This window comes from Callospermophilus lateralis, chromosome 18 (assembly GCF_048772815.1).
Source record: "Callospermophilus lateralis isolate mCalLat2 chromosome 18, mCalLat2.hap1, whole genome shotgun sequence".
Taxonomy (NCBI): domain Eukaryota; kingdom Metazoa; phylum Chordata; class Mammalia; order Rodentia; family Sciuridae; genus Callospermophilus; species Callospermophilus lateralis.
Window position 1 is genome coordinate 34,231,536 of NC_135322.1, and position 23,704 is coordinate 34,255,239.

General features: G+C 56.2%; 1 protein-coding gene across 1 annotated transcript in view; it reads right to left on the reverse strand.

Annotated features, from left to right (window-relative positions):
• Znf423 (zinc finger protein 423) overlaps nucleotides 1–23,704 on the reverse strand; it is a 316,423-nt gene that overhangs the window by 115,654 nt on the left and 177,065 nt on the right. Inside the window, exons 4-5 of the mRNA XM_076838789.2 lie at nucleotides 10,769–13,983; nucleotides 3,888–3,972 (exon numbers count right to left, since the gene is read on the reverse strand). Coding sequence (XP_076694904.2) covers nucleotides 3,888–3,972; nucleotides 10,769–13,983 — 3,300 coding nt within the window. The remainder of the gene's footprint in view (nucleotides 1–3,887; nucleotides 3,973–10,768; nucleotides 13,984–23,704) is intronic.

Sequence of the window (23,704 nt, forward strand, 5' to 3'; positions counted from 1 at the left end):
AACCCTGCATTAGATCAGGCCGGCCTGGGTGCTCTTCCCATCTGTCCCCTGCAGCCAGATGGACCTTCCTAAAGCATCTGGCTGAGTCCAGGCCACACTGCTCCAAAACCCTCCATGGCTCCCTAGTGTTAAGCTCAAGGCGACACACTCAGGAGACCACAGGGACAGGCTAAGGACACAAATGAGCCCAGCGGTCCTCTGTAGCTCAGTGGCCGCTGGTGAGGCTGTGTGTGAGCCTTGCCCACGGGGAGCGCGGCTCTCTGTTCCAACTGTGCCTCTGGGGATGCTGACCCCTGGCTGCGGCCTCCTCTGGTTCTTCAAGAGAAGCCAAAGACATCATCAGCCAAGGATTTCCAAGGACAGACCCTGCCCTAGAGGGTGAAGAAGTCCAAACCTAACCCCCTTCACTCGGCAGCCAAGGCCTCTGTGACCTGGCCCCAAACACCCTCCCTAACCCCTCACTGATCCCGATGCTACCGCACGGATCGCTGGCCAGACGCTGCACTTCTGAACCTGCCCTGCTCTTGCCTCTGAGCCTTGCTCACCCCACAGTCCTCCTAAGAAGGGCCTGGACCACCTTCACCGCCTGGAAATAGCACATGGTTCCAGGGTGCCCCTCCTGGGCCACAGTCCTGCTGGACACGGCCCTGCTGCAGAAAGAACTCTCCACCCCCAGCACCCGGCCCTTCCGACAGACCTCTTTGGATTCAGAGGTCACTGAGCATCAACCTCGCTCATGTCCATCCTAGATGCCCGTCCATCTCCCCTCTTTGCCGGGGAATCCCGGGTTCTCTCACCCTGCAGGCTTTGGCCCCCCTGATGTCAGCCTCTGCCCCTGCTGCTCGCTGGCTCTATGAACTTGGGTAGGCCACTTAACCTCCATAAGCCCAGGTTCCTTGTATAAGACGGGGACTAGCACCGTGACAAGGTGCTGGGAAACAGCAGCTGTTGGCTCCCTTATCTAAGGGCAGGGACCATGCCGCCCTCTGTCCCCCCCAACCTCTGTCGCCGACAGAGGCCACCATAGCCCTTGGCCTGCAGTAGGTGCCTCCGTTCACGATGCGATCAGGGTGGTGCAGTGAGGGAGGGCAAGCAGGAGGAGGGGTCTGGCTCACGGGCATCAGCGTCACGCACAAGGGCCGGCATTCTGGACTGAAATCTCCAGCTCCGAGACAACCACTCCTCACTGCCAGCTCCCAGGCCCTCCGGCTTCCCCGTGTGCCCGGAAGCGGGCCAGCACATGGAGCGGGCGTGGGTGAGGGCCCCCTGTCCAGCCACCAGATACGTCTCCCTCCCGTGGAAGCCCGGCCTTCAGCTCACACAAAGGCCCAAATGCCCGTCCATCAAACCCTCCCTTCAGGCTCCCGCAACTCAGCGAAGAGCAGCTCCCTTCGCTTCCACCCGAGGACATGGGGCTTCCAGAGTCTGCACAAAAGGAAGGTGGGAGAGGGAAGGGAGGGGGGGAAGCACCTTTGAAATCACTGTGGTCCAATTAGCCAGGCTCTCGCCCTTCCTGCTTACAAACAGGAGCCGCATTACCACCTGCTACCAAAGCAAACATTTTTAGATATCTTCATCTTCACCTCCCTGACACTCCCGTGAAAGGGCTCTCAGCAGCCGGTGACTGGCAGGGTGGCTCTCCTTCTTACACTCCAGCAGGGAGCTTTCAGACAGAAGAAATTAAAAAGCCACCAATCTCCCTGCCAGGCCGGGCTCCCAGGGCCCCACCTGGCCTTCCTGGGTTCTCCTTCTCCCCTCACCACCAGGCGAGCCCCACCACACACACACACACACACACACACGACCGGGGATCAGCACGTCAGGGGACCAGGTCCATGTCACTGCAGGAAGAGGCTGTTCAGATGAGGGGTGAGCTGAGATGCTGTCACCTGACCCCGAGAGCCGGCAGTGCTGTGGCTGGGCCAGGACCAGGGACCCACACTCGTTCCACAAGCGCCTTCGCTAAAGAAGTCCCTTGCAATAGCTCCTTTGATGGTGTGGTGACAGCACATATGGAGAGCAAGCCACACTCTTCCACCTGGTGGGAGCAACCGCTGGAAAACGTGTCTCCTGAAGGTGAGTACCTCCACCCCCGGCCCGCCTTCCCCCTGTGTTCCTATGGGCCTGCTAGATGTGGATGGGATCTATGGATTACTACACTCCCATTCAAATAGCATATGCATGTCCACTAACAGGCGTGACGAGAACGTTCCCAGCAGCACACTGCTTGAAACAGCAGAGCGACCCTAGTGGCCTGTTCACACCCTGGTGTGACACGTCACTGAGGAGGCATGAGCGCCAACTAGAGGCAGTCGTGTGAACAGCAAGAGGTGCCCGACACCAGCCGGCAGAGGCTGTGGGGATGATTTCTATACTCAGGTCCCTGAGTAGAAAACCAAGCCATGCTGTCAACCACCAGGACGGTGATGGCCTGCCATTAGTGAGGGAGGGTCCTAAGGAGACCAAGAGAAGCTGGGAAGAGTCTCCTTTCTTGATCTGGGTGTGGGCTACCCAGGTGTGATCAGACGGTGAGGTTCTGGAGGTTTGGGAATCGATACAGTGAAGGGTACGATGACTATGGTGAAGGCTGTGTGAAAAGATGGCCTAAGAGGAAAAGTGACTGTTTAAACTGTGACTGAAACCTCTCTGCTCAGATAACAGGAGTCTCAGAGGCAGAGGCTCTTACGGTTTGGATACAAGGTGTCCCCCCAAAGCTCCTGTGTTCTTGCAGAGGTGAAATGCTCAGATGTTGAGAGCTCTAAGATAACCACTGGATTAATCCATCTGATACCTTAATCATTTGAATGGATTACTGAGTGAGAACGGTAGACAGACGGGGTGTGGACAGAGGAAATGGGTCACAGGGGGCATTTCATGGGGATTTTATATTTTGTTACTGCTCCTAGTTCGTTCTCTCTCTCTCTCTCTATCTCTCTCTCTCTCCTTCTTGGCCACCAAGAGGTGAGCAGTTACCCTCCACCGCACCTTAGGCCCGGAGCGATGGAGTCAGTCAACCATGGACAGAACCTCTGAAACCATGAGCTCAGAATAAACTTTTCTTCCTCAAGTTGTTCTCATCAGGTGTTTTGGTCACAGCAATGAAAAGCTGACTAACACCAGTGATCAGACATCCATGAAAGACCCTGGATCCCAGAAGCTCTCAAAGGCCCTAAAGCCAAACACACCGACCCTCCTCAGCCGGGGGCTGGCCCCTGCTCTTCAAACCCCCATGTCCTTCCCACACCCAGAACACCCAGGGCTCCCCCACCCAGAACACCCAGGGCACCCCCACCCAGAACACCCAGGGCACCCACACCCACCCACCTGTGTAGTCGGCAAGACTACACAGCTCCCCAAATACCTCAGAACCAGCGGGAGAACTCTGTGGGCCTTTGAAACCTCCCCTTCTAAGAAAGACTGGATTTTCCAAAGTCCACACCCCCTTGGAAGAGGAAAAAGGAAAAGTACCAGCCCAACTTTGTAAGCAGTCTGTTTTGACAGCGTGCCTGAGGAATTCACCACGTCGAGTGGGGAAATGTGAGCGGTTAAATCTATTCAATGTCATGACATACAAAATTGAGGCATAATTGCCCCTGAGTGCTTGACAACTGGAAAGCACTTCGTTTCAGAAATGGAGGGAAATTTATGCTGGGAAATGGAAGAGACTGTCAAAAGTTTGATTGTAATGTGAGCGGAGCTGCGACAAGAAGGCTCGGGTGGAGAAAGCACTCCCACTTTTGACATTTTTACTCCCATTTGAAATGTCTCGGAAACAGCAGCAGTGGCTCCGTCCTTTGCCCTAAAAGCAGGTGAAATGATGATTGGAACCACAAATTTCAAGCCCTGATGGGTGGCCCCCGCGCAGCTGGGAGGAAATGCTCTCTTACCAATCATGTGGTTGGCAACGTGGATTTGGATCTCTCTCTCGTTCTCGAAGGTCATCTGGCACTTGATGCACTGGTATGTCTTTTTCTGTTTGGAAACCCAGAAGAAAGGAGTCAGAGTCAGGAGGGGGCATTCGCAGAAGTTCCCAGACAGACGGGCTCAGGACTTCCCAGAAGGGCCAGTCTCTTCCCATTTCCCCTGGAATCCAGCCTCCAGAGACTGGGGAAGGAGCACAGCCCCGTTCCAAGGGAGCTTCCTCGGCCACAACCCAAGGTCAACCTTTCTAGCACTGAGAGAGGCTTCTCCGCTTGGGCAGGAGGCTCCATGTACCCACCCGTTCATCTCCCTGCACACCCACCCAAGGACCCGGTCACCCATCCATCAGCCTCTGTACATCCGCTCACCTACCTTCTGCCTACACATTCATCCATCTCCGTACAGGTGGACCCCCTCCCCATCCACCCACTTTCTACACATCCAGTAAATTTCCAATGCCTTTACCCACCCTAAGAACCATGTGGCTGAGCAGGCGACCCTGCTTCTGGGGACTGTGACGCTCCAGGCGGGCTGAGGAATTCCTCACCTGCCCGGAGCACACAGAGTTCCCGGGGATCTAGAGTCCCAGGGTTCCCACACGTGGACACTATTACCAGCTGCCTTTGGTGGTGGGGACAGAAAAATAGAGCTCATCAGACACTGCCACCCCCGGACACCATCACCACCACTCCTAGGGGTTGAGCCCAGGGGCACTCTCTCACTGAGCAACACCTCCAGCCACTTTTATTTTTTATTTGGAAACAGGGTCTTGCTGAATTTCCCAGGCTGGTCTGAACCTTGAGATCCTCCTGCCCCAGCCTCCTGGGTCAGGGGGATGATACACATGTGCCCCCACCCCCAGCTCCTCCAGCTCCTCAAAGGTTCTTGAAAATTCATGAAGAATGAGGCTTACTGCCTTGACCAAGCCTGTTCAGTTGTGAAACCTGCTTCTTGGGGACAGAGGTGGTGCTGCCTATCTGGAGGGAAGACTGTGGCTATGGGGTTTTCTGAAGGAGGAGGAGTTGTATCAGGACTCAAAATATCCAGGTTTTTTGAAGACCACTTTGGCTCCTGGGATGATGGGGCCTCTCTTACCTCTGGAATAGGGACCAGAACTTCCAATTTCTTGTCCAAGGACCAAACTGTGAGCCCGCCAGAGCCACCAGTGAGCTCTGCAGCCTCAGCTCCCACGCGGGCACCCCCATACCTGCAGCCCTGTGTCTATACTGCCTCTACCCCTGTAGATGCTCACGCCATTCCTGAGACTCAGTCCAAACGTCACCTCTTTTAAGAAGCCTTCTCTTCTCACCCAGACCTCCAGCTTTTGCTAAAAGCAGCCGGGTACCAGTACACCGTGTGTCACGGCTAATGGACTGTCTGCTCCCCCCCTGCACCCTGAGCTCCCAGGGGACCAGGAATGTGTTTGTCCACCTTTGGGATTCCTCGGCCAGCACAGACTGACACTGAAGAAGGATTTGATGAACACATGAGCAAAGTTGCAGAACAATATATGCAGAGACAAAGAAAACCAAAAGAGACTTGCGTACCCTGGATCCCCATGCCACCTTAGCACAGGACCTCATCGGGGTGCGTGCCTAGTAATCATTTAACTGTTTGTTATTAGGATTTTTATTGATGATAAGAAAATGGAAAAACGGATTCTGGGACCTTTGGTGTCCAGGGCACGGTCCTTGCTTGGGCTCCAGGATCCTCACCCACAGGGGCCTTTCCCCAGTGTTTCAGGAGAACAAGGGGTTCAGTGTGTCCCCAGCACAGGCCACAGCCTGGGCCCAGAGGCAGGCACTTGGCCTGGAAAGGTCGCAGGAAGATCAAGGTGCATCTGAGGGTGGTACAGGACAGAGCTGAGGAGTCCAGCCTCCTGAGAGGCATAGGAGATGTTAGACCCTAAGGGGACTGCAGGGACAGGGGTCTGTGGAGGAGACATAGCCCCCAAGCCCCTATCTCTGCTCAACTCCATGAAACCTATCAAGATCATTCCTTCCCGCTCACACGCACCCCACCCCCTCTGCCTTGATGCTTGGATGAAGGAAGGAAGGAAGGAACATGCAGGTGCCCCTTCCAAGGAAGCCCAGGGAGGCCTGCCCAGGACTGCCCAGCCCCTGTGGGGTGGGTAAGATGAAGGTGGGTGTGAGACCCCAGCCGGGCACAGCTGGAGGAAGACCATCTTCCCTGCCATGGATCTGCTTGGGCAGAAGCTTCTGGAGGCTACAGCCATGGTTGGTCCAGACCAGAGTGAGGAGCAACCCACGATCAGGATCATCCAGCTGTCCCTCTAGGGGCAGGTGAATGAAGGGGCTCACAGGTCTTGGAAAATAAATCACCAGGGTCTCAGGCAGGAAGAAAGTCTCCCGCTAAATGCCCCTGCACCATGTGGTCACCCTTTGGTGGCAGAACAAGAACGGTCAGACAACGGGGCCCTTCCTGGTGCAGAAACTGTCCCCAGAGGATCCCCAAGGGAGGAGCCAGAAAACTGCTGACCTCCATCCACACAAGGACTTAGAGATGCGCCAACGTACACACGTGCGTTCACATGCTCACCCTCAGCCCAGCTCAAAATGAACAGCCACGGCCTATACAGACACGCCCACAACCCCCCTGACAGCAGCCTGCACCCTGCACCCCAGAATCGCATGTGGGATGTGTGTCGTACCTGGAGAACTGCAGGCATCCTCATGCACCCACGAGGTTGCAGAGATCCACACATCCAAACGCGTTCCTAGAGACACACCCATCTTCAGCTCTTCACTGGAACCCTGAACCCCAAACTCCCAAACTCACCCACAGGTACACAAGCAGCTTCTACCGGGTGGGTGGCCCAGACCCACCCAATACACACAGATCATGAGAGTACCCAAGTGCACTAGTACCCAGGCACGCACCCTGGCTCACACACACAGGCTCACCAGCACTGACCTCTCTGAACTTGGTTGACCCCTAGTCCTTACCTCAAGATCTACTGGGTCTCTATGCCCCAGAGATCACCCCTCGTCCCTCCAGCTCCTGCTAGGAGACATCATTATGAAAGGAAGAACTTTGTGTTCAAAGTTCCTTGTCTTCCCCTTCCCTGGGCCCAGCCTAGGAGCACCAAAGCTGAGGTCCAGGACCTGTGGCCAGGAGCTGTTTCCCCTGCCTGGCCCTGAGCAGCCTCCGAGCAGAAAGAAAAAAACCCTCAGGTCAGCAGGGCCAGAAGGGGAGAGCTGGCTGGGCCATCAGAAAGGGAAGGAGGGAAGGGACAGTCAGAGCTGCAGAGTTTCACTGAGATGCACTGAGCACCTACTATGTGCAGAAAATGCACTGAGCACCTACTACGTGCGGGAAATGCTCATACTGAATTCTCCCCGCCCCTTTACAAGCTGCACATCGGGGATGGAGAGGTGCGTGGCTCGTCCTGACTCCCAGGCTGGCGAGGAGGGGAACTGGGCCTGGAAGGCAGGAGGCTCCCTCTGGAGCCCACGTCTCAGCTGACATTTTTGGCCCAGAGCCACAGACCTCCCTGGACAGTCATGGTCTAGGTGACAGAAAACTGACGTGACCTGGACATAAGCTCATCCTCCAAACCTGGAGGTCCGTTAACGGGGCTGTCAAACGGTGGATGGGCGCACTCAGGCCGCCTCACCCAGTAGAGAAAGGGCCTGGGGCCGGCTGAGCGGAGGCAGGGCCGGGGTCTGCCTGCACTGGCCTCAAGAGGGAGGGGGTGATGCTGTTATTACCCATGAACAGGGGGAGGTGGAAACCTCAACGCTTCACGCTCCAGCCGACAGCAGCCTCGGCCCCACGGGAACCCAGTCCTCTGAGAGCTAGTTGCTATGGATACACTCCCGAGGGTCCCAGCCTGCCAGCCCCCAAGCCCCTGCACAGCCCCCAGAGTCTGCTCTGACATGAGTGAGTCCCGGGGGAGGGAAGGGGTGGGCGAACAGACAGCTGGGCCCCTGCCCCCAGGCGTGCCCAGGCAGGGGGCGCGGCCCCAGAGGATCCTTGGCTGGGGAGGTACCTGCGCTTTGTCTAGCTCCTTTCTGCAAATGGCCCATCTGCCTGTGCCTCTGGGCTGGCAGAGATGGGATTTTCAGCTCAGCCCCTCTTTCAGGAGGTTAGAGGGCAGGAAAGGAAGGTCTGCAAGCTGCAGGAAATGAGGTTTCAGTCCCTGCGCGGCCACATGCGGCTGTGCATCCTTGGCTACGTGGCTTCACCCTTCTGAGCCTGGATTCCCCCTTTGCCCAGGCACAGGCCACAGCAAGACTCTGAGGCTGTTGTTATGGAGACAATCCAAGAGCAGGTGCCCAGGAGAGCCGCCCTCACACATAGTAGGGGCTTTCACAAAGTGGTGCTTTGGCGCTAGATCCAGAGCAGACCGGGGATGAGCAGGCTCCAATAGATCCAGGCTTTGAATGCACCAGAAGGAGCTCTCTGGCCAGCAGGGACCCCAGCACGGTGGTGGGCAGGGCTGAAAGGGCAGGGATGATGCAGGTGCCCCCAGGAGAAGGGGTCAGGGTCCCAGCCACACTGTTCCTGAGCACAGGCATGACCAGCCTGGACCCTGCCCCAGCCGGCCTCACCCCTCCTGCAGCCAGGATGCTCCCCGAGTTGCTCAGGAGACTGTTGCTGGTCAAGGGTACAGACTGGGCACCCCACATGGCCTGCCTGGAGTCCAATCTCCTCTGGGCCTTTCCACGGCCACAGTTCAAGGCAAATGACCTCACCATCCTCTGCCTCGGTGTCCTCACTTGAAGAAATAAGTGCCGTAGTGAGGACTGTCACCACAAATGAGAAAGACAACAAGTGGCGCCTCCTACGTGCCCGGCCTGTCCTTGACTCGCGGAGGTCAGCCTGGGACACGGTCACGGTGTCTGACCCATCAGAGCAGGTGCCAGTTAAGCCCGAATGGCCCCCAGTGCCACCCGGGGGGACGGCGGCTCTGGAAATAGACAAGATTACTACTTCTATTTTACTACATTGCTATCACTATTAATTACCATTACTGTTACCCTCTGGCTTCACAGGAGAGGACGGAGGCCCGGAGAGGCCAGATCACAGCGGGGCACCCGAAGAGAGACGAGCAGCCAGGCCAGCTGACTCCCGGGCCCCAACCCTCCCAAGACCACCCACAACGCCCGGCCAGCGGAGACGACGGGGGCAGAGCTGGGCAGCAGCCACCAGGGCCCACACGCAGGGCCGGTGAAGGGCATCCGACTGCACCCTTGTTTAGAGGCCTGGCCCAGGCAGAAGGCCCCGAGAGGGTGGGGTGCCACCATCCCTAGTAAGGAACGCCTCACTCCGCAGCATCTTTCAGGACAGGCCCCATCCCAGCCAGACACACAGCCCTGTCCTCACTCAGGCCGCCTTCTTCCTAGCCGGTGTCCTCTGGCTCGCTGGTCTCAATGGGCTTGTCTGCAGCACCGGGGGCTGGGCCACAAGGCCTCTGTTGCCCCTCCCACCGCGGGACCCTCCCTTCACCCTCTCCAGACCTCCCTCCCAGGCCTTCTCAAAGCCCCAGAGCCCCAGGCCCAGTTCTGATCCCCAGGCCAAACACCCTCAGCAAACATCCCCTCTCCTGCAGCGGGCACCTGTGACGGGTGGCTCTTCCCTAAACCCTACCTCCCTGCCAGTGGCGCCAGCAGAAGCCCCCGAGGGGAGAATACTCCTGAGAACCGCTTGGCACCTCCTCCATCTAGAAACACACACAGACTGGATGGGAATCCGGGAATCCCTGGGCCTGCGCTGTCTGTCAACCTTGGGCCACGCAGACTCCGTGTCCTCCACCGGGTGGCCCTTAGCCCCTGAAGGCAGGCCCAAGGAGGCCCATCAGTGGCCTACACTTGCCTCTGCCTCACTGAAAGTCTCTCGTTTCTTTGTTTTTTGGGGTTTTTTTATTTTTTGGGGTGGTACTGAGGATTGAACTCAGGGCCTCACACATGCAAGGCAAGTGCTCTACCACTGAGCTGCACCCCCAGCCCTTTTTGTCCTCTATTTTGAGTCAGGGTCTTGCTAAGTTGCACAGGTAGGCCTCCAACTTGTGATCCTCCTACCTCAGCCTCAAGTAACCTTGAATTACAGGAGTGCACCACTACACCTGGCTAAAAGCCACCCTGGGCCCATGGCTCCCTTGGTCCATAAGCCCCCAGGGTGAGATCCGTTGCTGGTTCTCCTTGGCTCCTAGGCTCCAGACATAACAGGTGCTCCAGAAGAGCTGAGGAATCCATCAGTCCAGCACTACCGATGACAGCACCCAAGGGCTTTCCACGCACCACAACTGCACCCACAATAATGATGCTATTGTTGGTAATCGTGACAGCTGGATTCCAGCAAGTGTGCCTGAGCCCCCCAGCCCCCTGCTGGGCTCTAAACCCCTGGGAGACCCCGCCAAGACTTGTCAAAAGAAGCCCAGCTCAAAAGCCCAGAGAAGTTAAGTGACTTGCTCAAGGAGACCCAGTGAGCAAGTCCATCAGTCCGCCCATCAGACCAACCTCAGAGACCCCAGCAGTGGTTGAGGAAGGGCTTATGTGTGCTGCCACGTGCCAGACACGGAATCTCACTGGCCCCTCACCACCATTCTAAGAAGTCAAGGTGATCATTGTTCCCACTGCACAGATGAGCTCTGGACAAATGAGGCCCAGAGAGATCATCCGTGTGTGCATGTCACACAGCTGGAAAGGAAAAGGGCAACGGGGATTCAAAGCAGTGTCGTGTCGTGCTCGGCCGCCCCGGGCCGCGCTGCCTCTCGGGGCTAACAAAGGGACCACACAGGAAAGATGGCACTTGGGGTGCAGTTTCGGTAGGGATCAGGGGATCCCCATGGAACAGAGGGCAGGGTCAGGCGGGCTGCACTTACCCGGGGCACTGGTGACGTCTGGGTGCCTTTCCGAGGCCCACTGGTCTCCGGCGTGAGGTCGCGGTGGTCTACCTGCATGTGGCTCTCCAGGTCCTCGGCACTCTCGAACTTGACACTGCACTCGGGGCAGCGGAGGCCGGCACAGGGCCGGTCAGCGGGCTCGGGTGGGGCCAGGCCACCCACCTGTCCATTGGCACTGCGGGCCATGCAGCCGGCACACAGGCCGTAGGGCAGCCCGTTGACGTCGAGCTTCACCAGGTCCTGCTTGCTGCGGAACTCCTTGAGGCACAGGGCGCACTTGTAGAGCTTCTGCAGCCCCTGGCCGTTGGGGGAGGACGCGGCCGAGCTGCCGGCCAGCTTCTGCATGTGGAAGGTGCCGTGGATCTTGAGCTCGAGGGTGGAGGTGACCGTCTGCATGCAGACTACACAGCGGAAGCCCGTGAGCGAGTTGCGCAGGTCCGGGTGCATCTGGCAGTGCTCGATGAACTCCTCCTCGCTCTGCAGAGGCATCTTACAGATGCGACAGGTGCCCGTGTCCAGGCTCTTGCTGTGGGTCACCTTGTGCTCGGTGAGCGTCAGCAGCGAGGGGAAGCGCTCGCCACAGATGGGGCACATGTAGTGCTTGGCAGGGCCCCGGTGCGTCTGCAGGTGTTCCCGGAGCCCGTTCTCCGAGAAGAAAGTCCGCGAGCAAACGTTGCACTTGTGGCTGCCCTTGATGAACTCGGCCTTCTTGCGCGAGCCGTCGTCCTCGCCCGGCCGGATGTTGTGGTCCCGCAGCCGGTGGTTCTGCAGCAGCACCTCCATGGTGTAGGCCGCCCCGCAGATGTCACAGCCGTACATGGGCTCCGACGCGTCCACGTCATCCTCACTGGCCTCGTGGCTGTTGGGGGCCTCGGGGTTTTTGAGCAGCATGCCCTGCAGGTCGGCGGGTTCGGCCTTCTTGGTGGCCGCAGGGGGCACCCCGTTGGCCGTGCCGTTCTCAGTGGCGGCGTCGAACACGCAGTGCTTCTCCCTCAGGTGCTTCTCCAGGAGGATGATGGCGTGGAAAGCCTTGCTGCAGAACTTGCAGTTGTACTTCTTGCTGTGCGTGGTGATGTGGCACTGCAGCTCCACCTCAGTGCTGAAGGTCTCCCCGCAGAAGATGCACTTGTGGGCCTTGGCCGGGTTGCCCAGGTGGCTGTGCTTGACGTGCACCTGCAGGTCGGCCTCCTTGCGGAAGTCCCAGTTGCAGGCCGTGCAGCGGTACATCTTCTTCTCATTGCTGTGCTTCACGGCCAGGTGCACCTGGATGGACACCTTGGAGTCGAAGACCTCCTGACACAGGGTGCAGTGGTACAGCACGAAGGTGTGCATGTCCAGCAGGTGCTTCTGCAGGTCATCCACGGAGGAGAACTGCTTGTCGCAGCTCTCGCACACGTAGTGGGTCGAGGTCGTCATGTAATGCACGGTCAGGTGCTGCAGGAGGGACTCCTGGGAGTCAAAGTCCTCTTTGCACTGGGGGCACGCCTGCTTCCGCAGCAGCAGCTCCAGGTGCAGCTTCAGGTGGGTCTGGAAGCTCTCGAAGTTGGAGAACTTGAGGTCGCATTGGTTACAGGGGTACTCGCCATTGGAGATGGAGTTGGCGCTTCCCGAGAGACGCTGCCGCTTTGGGGAAGACACCTCGACATCCGAGGAGACTGGGCTCTGCTCCGCCTTGGACTTCTTGCTGTGGGCCAGCGGGATGTTCTTGTGGTTCTCCTTGATGTGCTTGGTGAGCTTCAGGATGGAGCCGAAGATGGGGGAGTTGGTGCAGTAGGGGCAGGAATAGACCTCCATAAAGGACTGCGTGGGCTGTACCACCGGAGACTCCAGCTTGGCGCTGCCCACACTGCAGTGCGCCTGCTGGATGTGCTCGGTGAGGGAGGACTCGGTGAGGAAGCCCATGGAGCACTGGTTGCAGAAGAAAGCGTTGTTGCCGTCGGGCAGGTTGGCATTGGGGCCGCAGTGGGAGACGCGGATGTGCTCCTGCAGGCTGTTGATGTCGGCGAACATCTCGGGGCAGTAGTTGCAGTGGAAGGCAGAGATGTTGCCAAACTGCATCACGGGATAGGCGTGGCTCTTGTGCAGCTTCCGGACGTGCTCGTTGAGGTTGTAGAGGGTGGGCATGGAGTCCAGGCAGATCTGACACGTGTGGCTCTGCTGGGGCTTGTCCGCGTGGATGGTCTTCAGGTGGATCTCCAGCACGGCCAGGCTGGTAAAGTCCCGCTTGGAACAATAGGGGCAGCTGTACACCACCTTGGACCAGCCCTGCCCATCATCCCGCATCTTTTTCTGCCCCCGCAGCGGCTTTAAGGTGGAGTCCGGGGTGGAGCCCCGCTCCACGGAGGCGCTGGAGTCGGGGGTGGCGCTGCTCATGGAGGCCACGCTGCCCAGCACGGGATCCGGGCTGACGCTGTGGTTGCTGGAGTCAGGCTGCCGGTGGCTGTCCAGGTGGCAGTAGACGCCCTCCACGGAGGAGAACTGCTCGGGGCACATGGGGCACTTGTGTTTCTGGTTGGCGTGGGATTGGTGGATGTGGGCGAGCAGCGTGTTCTCGTCCACAAAGACCTCGGGGCAGTGGATGCACTGCAGGTCCGCCTTCTCGGAGAGCTGGGGGTGGCGGGTGAGCACGTGCTTCTCCAGCTCCTCCGTCTGGCTGAAGGTGTCTTCGCAGTAGTCGCACATGAAGTCGTCCTTCTTGGCCTCCTTCTCGGACTTGGTCAGATGCTCCTTGTTCTTCTTGTGGGCCTGCATGTGGCTCTGCAGCGAGCTGGTGGAGGAGAAGCCGCGCTTGCACACGGTGCACTTGAAGGGCTTGCTGGAGCTGTGGGTCTTCAGGTGGATCTTGAGGTGGTCGCTGCGGGAGAAGGCCGCCTCGCACTCGTGACAGTGGTACTTCTTGTCGCCCGTGTGCAGCTTGATGTGCCGGTCTCGGCTCCTCTTGTGCTTGAAGAGGCGGCTGCAGTAGGTGCACTTGAACGGCAGCTTGTCGCTGTGGATCTGCTCGTGCCTCTTCAAGTAGCTCAGGCGGATGAAGGACTTGTCGCAGAACTGGCAAGGGTACGGCAGGCCCGTGCCCCCTTCCTCCTCCCCGAGGCCCAGGTCACAACCATCTCCGATCATCTGCGTGGGTGACGCAACATCCTTGCTGGAGGGAGACGAGGCCACCCAGGAGAGTTGTGGGTCGTCATCACCATCTGCAGGGGGAAGGCAGAGAAGAGATTAGAGGCAATTCCCAGGGCCGCCGGGAAACAAGGACAGAGCCAGCTTCTCAACAGCTCTCGGGCTGAGGCTGTGCAGCTGGCCAACTGCTGCAGGGGGAGCCGGGGGAGCCGGGGGCCGGAAGCAAGTGGACAGGCGGGCCTTCCCATCTGCAGAGGAGCAGCAGGACGCGGAGGGGAAATATCTTGTTCCTCAGCAACACCTGCCTGGGCCTGGTTGGATGTGGTACCCACCGGAGGTGAAGCTCTCAGCCACTTCCCCGAAGGGGGGAGGAGCGGCAACCTGGACAAAGTCACCGGAAATGACCTCACGGACCATCAGTCCCACAGGCCAAAAGGAAGACAAGTCCCATCGCTTGATCCACACCTGGGAGCCGACTCCCCTCCAACCCCTGATCCTGGAGGGCAATCCCACTGGTCCTTAGGGGCACAGGTAAAATGTTGCAAGAAAAAAAAAAAGCCCTTTATTGTTATCAGCTGTACCACGTTCTTTGTGGCTGAAGGGACCCATAGAGTTGGGAACAGCTTTACAGGTAATAGACAAGAAATAAGAGGTGTGAAATCACAGGACTCCTGAATTGGACTTGGCACTCAGATGGGGACTGAGCCCAGGGCACTAGGAAATGGCCCGAGGGTTCCCAGCACACAGCATCTGATTTCTTTGTCTCCTCGCCATCCCTGGATCTGCCCCAAGTCCACCCAGACCCAGTCCCAGGAGATGAATTGACGGTGCCCATGATGGAAGAACAGCACCTGGAGGGCCAGGGGGGACCCTGAGTTCCGGAGCGACAACCCCTGAGCTCCACCAAGCGGCTCTCCTTGCAAAGACTCCCTGGGGACCAGGGCCACCCTCAGGCTTCGCTGGCCCTTCCAGCCTCGGAGGAAAGCTAAACAAACCCAAGGGCTGGCCGTTCCTGGGAAAACAAAGGCACACAGAGCAGCAAGCACAGCCAGAGAGGTTCCCAAGGCCCCGCGGGGGCCAGCGGAGCGGCCGGGCAGGGAGCGAGTTCCGAGGCTCAAGTTTCTCATCGGGTGGATTTAAAACTTAATAATGAATGAAACAGACCACAGGCCGCTGCGGGCAGGGGAGAGACAAACAAAAGCTCAGATTCGGCTGCGCTGACCTTGCTCTTGTAACCCCGAGGAAAAAAATCACCGCCCCCGCCTCTCCAGCCCCAGCCAGCCAGCCAGCCGAGCTCAGTCCTCAGAAAAGTCTCACTGAAGTAGCTCAGACGTCTCGGCCCAGAGGCAACCCAGGCCTGCAGGAAGGGAAGGGGCCAACGGGCCACAGGCCAGGAACAGGCAAGCACACACACACACACACACACACACACACACACACTCATACCCATGCCCACACGGGATCACCAACACCCCTTGAACTCCATTCCTAAACCTACACACACTTGAACACACACACACAGTCACACGCACCATCGCTCCTGCATACATCCACTCCCATTATCACTCAGACTTAAGCCTGCACACGTGCACACTCAGCCACACTCACCGTCACAACATAGTCACAGACGCTCACCACTCACACTGTGACTCCCACACACTCAAACCATGACTCGCACAAACTTAAACACATATGCACACACTCACATACACACGCACTCACCTGCACCAGCACACTCACACCCCCAGGGTTCCCACGCAAGGCTATCTGCAGTGGCCCCTGCTGTCCCAGGCTGACCCCAAGACTTCACAGACAGCGAGGACTGGGCTGGAGAACCTGGGAGTCCCTCCGGCTGGTGCTGCACGTGGTCCTAGGCCGTACCCACCACCCGACTGCCCGCCCAGGCTCCTGCGACTGTGTGAAGACCCGCCTGACCCCAGCGGGCACAGCTGGCAAAGCTCTACCTTGAAGGATGCTGCGCTCCCAGGCTCCCGGCTGCACGTCCTCACTTCTGCAGCCCAGCACCTCTAGGAACACCCTCCCGGAGCTGAGTGAGGGCACCGTCCCCCTGGGGGCCTCACGTTACAGGCCCTTCGGACGGGAAGGACACAGCCGCTGCCAGCTTCCCAGATGAAACTCGGCGGGAGGTGCCCCAGCCCCTGCCTCTAATCCCCAGCTCGCGCCAGCTGGGCTCCACAGGGTGCAGACAAAAGGAACCCAAGGGAGGGGATGGCTGGAGCTAGGACGGCCCGAGGGACCTGCGGCCCCTGCCCCCCGGCCAAGCTCAGACTGGCGCTTTACCATCTTGACATCTTAGCTCACTCAAGGGGCCACCGCACCTCCCCCGGTGCCCCGCCCCCTGCTGAGCACCTTGTCACAGGCACCAAGGGCGGGAATCAGTGCCACGCCCACCGAGCAACCCAGGAGAACGAGGTGGCACACGTAACCCAGCGCCAGGAAATGATGAGGGGACCGTGACAAGACTGATATGAGGACACTTTCAGGCCTCTTGACCACAATGTGGGTCTGCACCAACTTCCCCAGGTAACGGTCAAGAAGGCCACACCTGTGCAGGTAAGAAGAGAGAGGCGGCCGGGGTCCAAGGCTCCAGGTAGTCAAGGTCTTTTTCTCCTTGTCAAGTCCTCCCTCGTGAGCAAGGCTGGGACATTCCAGGGCCCACAGAGGCTCCCGAGCCAAGTGGAGCCCCCGCAACCACCTGGCGAGTGAGAACAGAACCACACCTTGCCCGGGGACAGGCCTGGACAGGGGCCCCTTCCTCTGTCCCCAAGCCCCTCACGCCACCTGGGGACCAGAGGGTACCCCAAGCCCTCCCTGCTCCTCCGTAACGCCTCCACACCCCCAGCACTTCCCTTAACCCGCCAGACTCAGTTTCTACATCCAAAAACAGGAACGCATCTTGGAGGAGTGGGCGAGAAAAGTTAATAGGAAAACCAATGGGATTCTATTGGCGTGCAATCCAGAAAAGGGCCTCGGCACAGTCGGAAAGCAGATCCGCAGCTGCCCAGGAAGGACTTCCCAATCAGGCAAGGGGGGTCTTGGTGAGAAAACGGGAAAGCTCTAGAACAAGGGTGTGATGGGGGGCCCCCCAGCTCTGCAGGCTCGCTGAAGAGCAGCCGAGTGTTGTGCTCAGAATAAGTGAACGTTATGTGTGCAAATTACACTTCAATAAAGCTGTTAAACAAAAGCACTATTTTGCCAATAATAATAATTAGTACTAATTAGTACCACTAGTGCTAATTTTAGCAGCTACGTGGATAGAGCACGCCCCGTGCGCCAGCCCTGTGTCTACCAGGTCTCTTATCGCAATTCGTTTCTTTTAATCCTCAAACAATCATATCTGATGGAACGTCCCATTTTTGCCACAAGAAAGCTAAGGCCGAGGGAGGTGGAGGACTTGGCCCTGGACGCAGCCAGAGGCTTGGGCACTTTGGCCGGACTGCCTCTCCCAGAAGTGCAGGACTCAATCCATGGCCTGACACCAGTCACTCAACTGCTGGCCTTGACAAGGCAGAGCGGAACCTGCCGGGCACCAGAGTACCCAAGAGCCACCGCGGGACTGGCTGGTTGGCTTTATTTTTCTGCAAACAAGTTTCGAAACTAAAGCAAAGCATATTATTCTGCAAGCAACAAAGTGAGCAACTGCTGAGATTATAATCATCTGAATTGAAATGAAAATAAGGCTCCTTAAGTGAAAAAGGCCCAATCAGAGGAAATGGGCATGTTGACATATAAAGTCCCAAACTCCGATCGCCCTGTTTAAAGCCTTTTATTCAAATAACACTCCACCCTGGCTGCCGCCGTCCCACCCGCTCCAAGTGCGTTTTGTGTGAGGGGCACTAAGCTAAGTGTTCCAGAAGAGAGCCAGGCAGGCGAGCAGGAGCCAAAGTTGTGACTCAGCTGCAGGGGTGTGGGCATTGAGGTGAAGGCGCCCCCAAGATTCCCTTCCACAGGAGCATTCCCGAATTCAGGAAAGAGCAGCTTCAAGGAAAGGTCCCACTTGACAGCTATTCGCTCACACGTTCAAGTAAATACTTAAGTGGATCTACTCCGTGCCAGGCATTCTTCTAAGGGTCTACGTGTATTAACTCACTCAATCCTCTCAACCGGTAGGTACCCCTCATTACCATTTTCATTGACGGAAGAGGAAAAACCAGGGCACAGAGAGGCTCAGTAATTTGTCCAATGCCACACAGCTAGCCACAGAACCAGGATGGAAACCCACAACTCTAAGGTGGCTCCCTCCTTCGAGGAGAGGGGACTGCGACACAAGAAAATCAACCGGGAGATACAGCGCCCAATGCCAGAACCTCAGCTTCCCCTCCCCTTCCAGAGTGAGTACCATCAAAGAAATACAACAAAATAAGTCGAAAAAAAATTGCTTTCGAAATGGAGATTAAAGACATTTAAAAATGACTAATCCTGCAAGAAAAAAAAAAGCCTGGCAGGAAATGGGTTCTAGGAAGCTTTTGCTGTCTGCTACAGGAAAAAAACCAAAACAAGCATAAAAGAGGGGCGAATTTTTTGATAAAAATTCAATTAAGTACAAAAAAGAACATTAGCTGGGCCTCAGAATACATCAGCAGCAGAAAGGGGCCGGTGGGTCCCAGGCTCACGGGATCACACTTGGTGACCACCGTGCCTCAGCCAGAGGTGGAGGCAGCCTCAGAGGCTCCCAAGCTGGACAAGCAGCAGGGGGCAGGAAGAGGCAGACAGCTCAGTTCCTGGAGCCACAGGGAATGGAGGTGGGTCTGCAGGAGGAGGGACTCAGAGCAACGGGGCTGGGGGCGTGGCTAGCCACAGACCCACAGGAGTGAGGCCCTTCCTGCAACCAAGGTCCCAGAAGGAAAGACAGTGTCCTGAAAGGACACCAGGAGGCTCCCTGGAGGGTAAAACCAGCTGGGGCCCAGGAGACTCCAGGTCTAGGATCTTCCTGAGCTGGGCGGTCTGTCCATGTGAATAAAAATGACCATCAGTCGGGCCCCAGAGGCGCACACCCAGAGGCTGAGGCGGGAGGAGCATGAGTTCGAGACCAGCACGAGCAACTTAATGAGACCCTGTCTCAAAATAAAATAAAATGGGCCAGGGATGTCGCTCAGTGACAGAATGCCCCTTGCTTCCAGTCGCCGGTACCACAAAATCATTGAATTAATTCAATAGAAAATGTTTAAATGACCATCGGCTTCCAGAGAGGACAACAGCTTGAGCTGGTCCCAGGAGTGAGGTTTCTATCCAAGTCCTCAAGTGACTCCTGTGCCCAGAAAAGTGCCAGATGCTATGCAAGGGGGTCACTCAAGTGTGTCCTGCCTTGGCCCTGCCCCAAAGGATGGCCTGTGCTAGGGGCACTGGGCAGAGAGTCCATCTGGAGACCCGGGCCTCAGCTGCCTATTGTCATATGGGAAGCTGGAATTCATGGTCTCCAAAGTCCCTTCCAGATGTATAAAAAGGTCATCTGGTACAATACTCCAGCCATCCAGATTGTCTTCAGGGTAGTCACAGAAAGACCTGGCAGTTCTTCACAAAGCTCCCAAAGACCTTTTGGCTACTAACCTATTTCTTTTGGAAAAAAATAAAATAAAATCACCAAGGAAATAAGTTTCCCGCAGAACAAAGTTCTGTGATGCTCCAGGTAGGGCCTCCCCCGCGCCCCGCGCCCCGCGCCCCGCGCCCCAGGAACAGGAATCACTATGGACTTTTCCCCAAAATCAGAGAATGGGACCCTAGACTTGGGAAACATCTACTCCAATGACTCAGATGATAACAGACCCATATGATACAGAGAGGCCGAGTCCCAGAAACCAAAGAGAACCTACAGGTAAAGTAAACTAATAGAGGTTGGTATTGTGTTAACAAGAACCCGGAGCCCACCTCTGATCTGGGTAGAAATGAGTGCTGAAATCAGCTGGTGATGTCTGCCACAGGCAGAGGTGGTGGGAATGGATTAGCCTAAGGCTCTGAGAAAACTGGAGGAAGGAATCCTCTGCCTGCCAATCCTGGAGCCTTTAACCAGGTTCCTCCTCCAAGAAAGGAGCTACCAGTGCTCTCTGAGAAATGAGGCTTTAGGGACAGTCTCCCAAATCCAGAGACAGCAAAGCTCGACGGATACTATGGAGTCGGGGTGGGGTCTAGAAGGAGCCTCCGCCTGGAGAGGTCACTCCACCCCCAGCTGGTGGCCAAGCAGGCCCAAGAGCCTGGGCGTCCCAGGAGAGCAGATCAAAGCTCACCAGCGTCTCGTGACAATGCTGCAGGGCTGGAGCCTGCTTCGGGCACACACAGACGGTGCTTCCTGTGGAGGCAGGCAGAACCCCAACAGGTGTCCCTCCTGCAATCGCAGCTCAGGGGACACCTGGGCATCTTCCTGACCTCCTCTTGGAAACCTGGGATCTGGAAGCCTACCTGGCCGAGGACGTGGGCCTGGAGTTGGGAGCCCTGGTCCTCAGTGCAGCCTGGGTCCTGGGACCATAGGAAAGGTGCCTTCCTCCTCTGAGCCACTGCCTCTGTGACATGGACTGGGCAACCTCTGGGGCTGCTTCCAGCAACAGTGCTGTGAGCTCCCCTGAGGGTCCAGGCCCCCGCCCCCGGGAAAGCCCAGAGCACAGTGGGGCCTGGAGACTGGCTGAAGATACAGGAGGCCCGACAGATCAGCTCCAGGCTGGGCGGAGTAACTTCACTGGCTCCATGTCCACCAGAGACTCGGGCCCCAGAGGCAGAATCTAGGCTCAATCTAGGCTCAAACTAGCCCCGGGGGACCCACAGACACCAGGTGCCCACCCCAGAATACTCCTCAACTCAATTACGTCCCTGCGTGTAAAATGAACCTTGGTGCAGGGTGAGCATGAAAGGGATCTCAGAGCACTGACAGGGAAACAGAAGCAACCCAGTACGTTGCAGGCAGAGATGGAGCTGAACTCAGAACAATCACAGTAGTTACTGGCTATGGCACAGACCAGGTCTGAGCCAGGTCCTTCCTCAGCTGATTCTCACAGTATCCGCGTGACATAGGTACTATTAACATCCATCCCCCTTTTTGATAGCTGCAAACTGAAGCAGCAAGAAGAAAAGCAACTTAAGGGGAGAGGGTGCCGTGGATTAAACCCAGGGCCTCGCGTGTGCGTGCAGGGCACATGCTGTGCCACTGAGGTCCACCCTCAGTCAAAAAAGTAACTCCTCAGTACACAGAGACAGGCACCTGCTGACCACTGGGCCACACGGCTTTCCCAGACCAGAGTGCCAGTTTAGGTTCCACCGCGCTCCTCTTTTTTGAGGTCCACCACCCAACACAATGCTGGGCCCTCCAGGATGAGCCAGATGAAGGTCCCTCGTTTATAACGTGCCACTGAGGCAAAGGCTTGTCCTAAAGTGGTGGATGATCAGGCCAGGCTGGCCCTGAGGAGAGGCACCTACCAAGGCGGCTGGCCTCTCTCCTCACAGGATGGTGACTAGAGTGAGCTGCTTCAATGGCGTGCACAGAAACAGACTCAGAGGTCGGTGGGAAAATGATCTCCCCAAAGAGGCCCACATCTTAGCCCCTGGAACCTATGAATATGCTGCGTTCCACGGTAAAATAGAATTACAACGGATGACCACTTGGCCTTAAAGAGATGATCCTGGATTATCTGGGTGGGCCCACTGTCATGACAAGGGTCCTTAAATGCAGGAGAAAGGTGGCAGAGGGCAGGGGGAGGTCAGAGTGATGCGATCTGAGACGCACCTAACCAGTAATGGCTGGTTTTGAAGACAGAGGGGATCATAAGCCAAGGAAAGTGGGCAGCCTCTAAAAACTGGGAACCAATTCTAAAAAAACCCAAATCCTCCACAGGGCCTCCAGAAAGGAACGCAGCCCTGCCCACACCTTGACTTGGGCCCAATGTCTGCATCAGACTTCAGACCTACGGAAATGGAAGGAAATTTTCTGTTAATGGCAGCCATAAAAAACTCATATGGAACTTGGTACCAGGAGTGGGTGCTGCTAGGAATTATGGGATTGGCTCTGGAATCAGGCAGTGGCCACAGGCTGGAAGAGTTTTAAGGAGTATGATTTTTTTTTTAAAGCCTGAAAAGCTATATTAACAGAAATATGGATGTTAATAACTCCGTTAGTGAAAAGGAGAAAGTTAAGGAACACATTCAGGAAAACCCAGATAACCTTAGAAAATACCTAAATCAACAAGAACAAACTGTTAAGAGAAATGTGAACCCCAAAGTCTCTTATGGTGAAGTCTTATCAAAAAAATTTGGACTATGTTACCAGAAATTGAAGAGAGGGGATGCTAGTTATTTGGTGGCAGAAAGCTCCGTAGAGTTATATCCTACAGCTACGAGGGAAGCAGAACTTAACATGGGTAGACTTGGATATTTAGCTAGGAGATTATCTAACAAAATGGTGAAGGTACCACCTGGTTTCTTCTTACTATGTTAAGTAAAAAGGGGAAAACTAATGAAAAAAAAAAAAAAAAGAACTGTTAAACAAAAAGGAACCGGGAATAAGTGATCTTGCAAATTCTCAAGTTGCAAAAAGACCCTTTTCAGGAAAGCCTGCTCTAGAGAAAAAGCTGATTATCCATTTTGCGAATATCTTATGAAAATCAAAAGGTCAGAGGAAAGAGTCACACAAAAGACTCCTTGGAGACATGAATGGTGTGACTCAAGTCTCCTAGACCAGACCAGAGGGCATCGAGGTAACTCAGGTGTTGCCTGATTTCCCTGGAGCTACCTCAGCAGAATTCAAAGGTAGGGATGGGATTTTCTAGAAAATATCTCCAGAGGAGCCTCTTGTCTAATGGAACAAATACCCATGGCGTACACAGGAGACCCACAAGGTTCTGGAAATTTTTTATACCAGCAGAAACGCTGTCAGGTTAGCCCAAAAAAGGGCGGAGAGAGTGCAAGATGAAAGACGTCTAGCGGACTCTCACTGTTCTGCAGGCGGAAAACAGGCCAACACGACCGCTCAGCCGCAAACACGCGCTACCTTTCATGAAAAAAAAAAAAGGATGATTCAGAAGTCAAAGGCTCAGACCCAGAGGGTGGAGCTGTGAGCCATAGTGGATGAGATCACTACTGGACCAGGTTCAGATCCTGGCCCTGTCATACCCACAGGCAAGTAGATCCCCCTCTTTGTGCTTTCACTTCTCCAACTCTTAAGAGAGAAATCCTATAAATAGGTCTCTAAGTGCCTCTGTGGCTCCAACCGTCTGTGATCAATTAGTGATGCCTGCTCTGGGTACAGATTGAGAACTATCAGGTAGTAGGTATCCCGGCTCGCCACTGTCTCCCCATTTAGGTCTATATATTTCTTTCATTCAGGACATATTTGAGGAACCTGCTTTGTATGCCTGATCCTCTGAGGTTTGCAGAAGGTACCCAGCATCCCTAGGTTCCTGGGCTGGTATCTGCCCAACCTCTTGGCTTGATTCGTTACTGTCTAAAGTTTTGCCTTTGGCCGCTTTGAAATACATGGAGAGAAAGAAAAAGGAAACCCCTTTATGGCAGTAGTAGGGACTGTATCTAGACATCTGATTTCCCTAAAGGGACAGATGGGGGTGTAGTACAGGGATAAAGACCTGGTTTCTAGCACATGGAAAGCACAGCCACCCTGGGAGAGGACAGGGGCAAGGTAACTGGAGGGTCCTGCCTCAGAGGTAGACCAACAGCCCGCGGAGGTTGCTCACCGGCCCCGCCTGAAATCTTGAATTGGAATCCTGCTGTGAGCAAAGATGACAGCACCTGGGGTTCACCCACCCCTCCCCGGGGGGATCGCAGAGGTCCTTACAGACG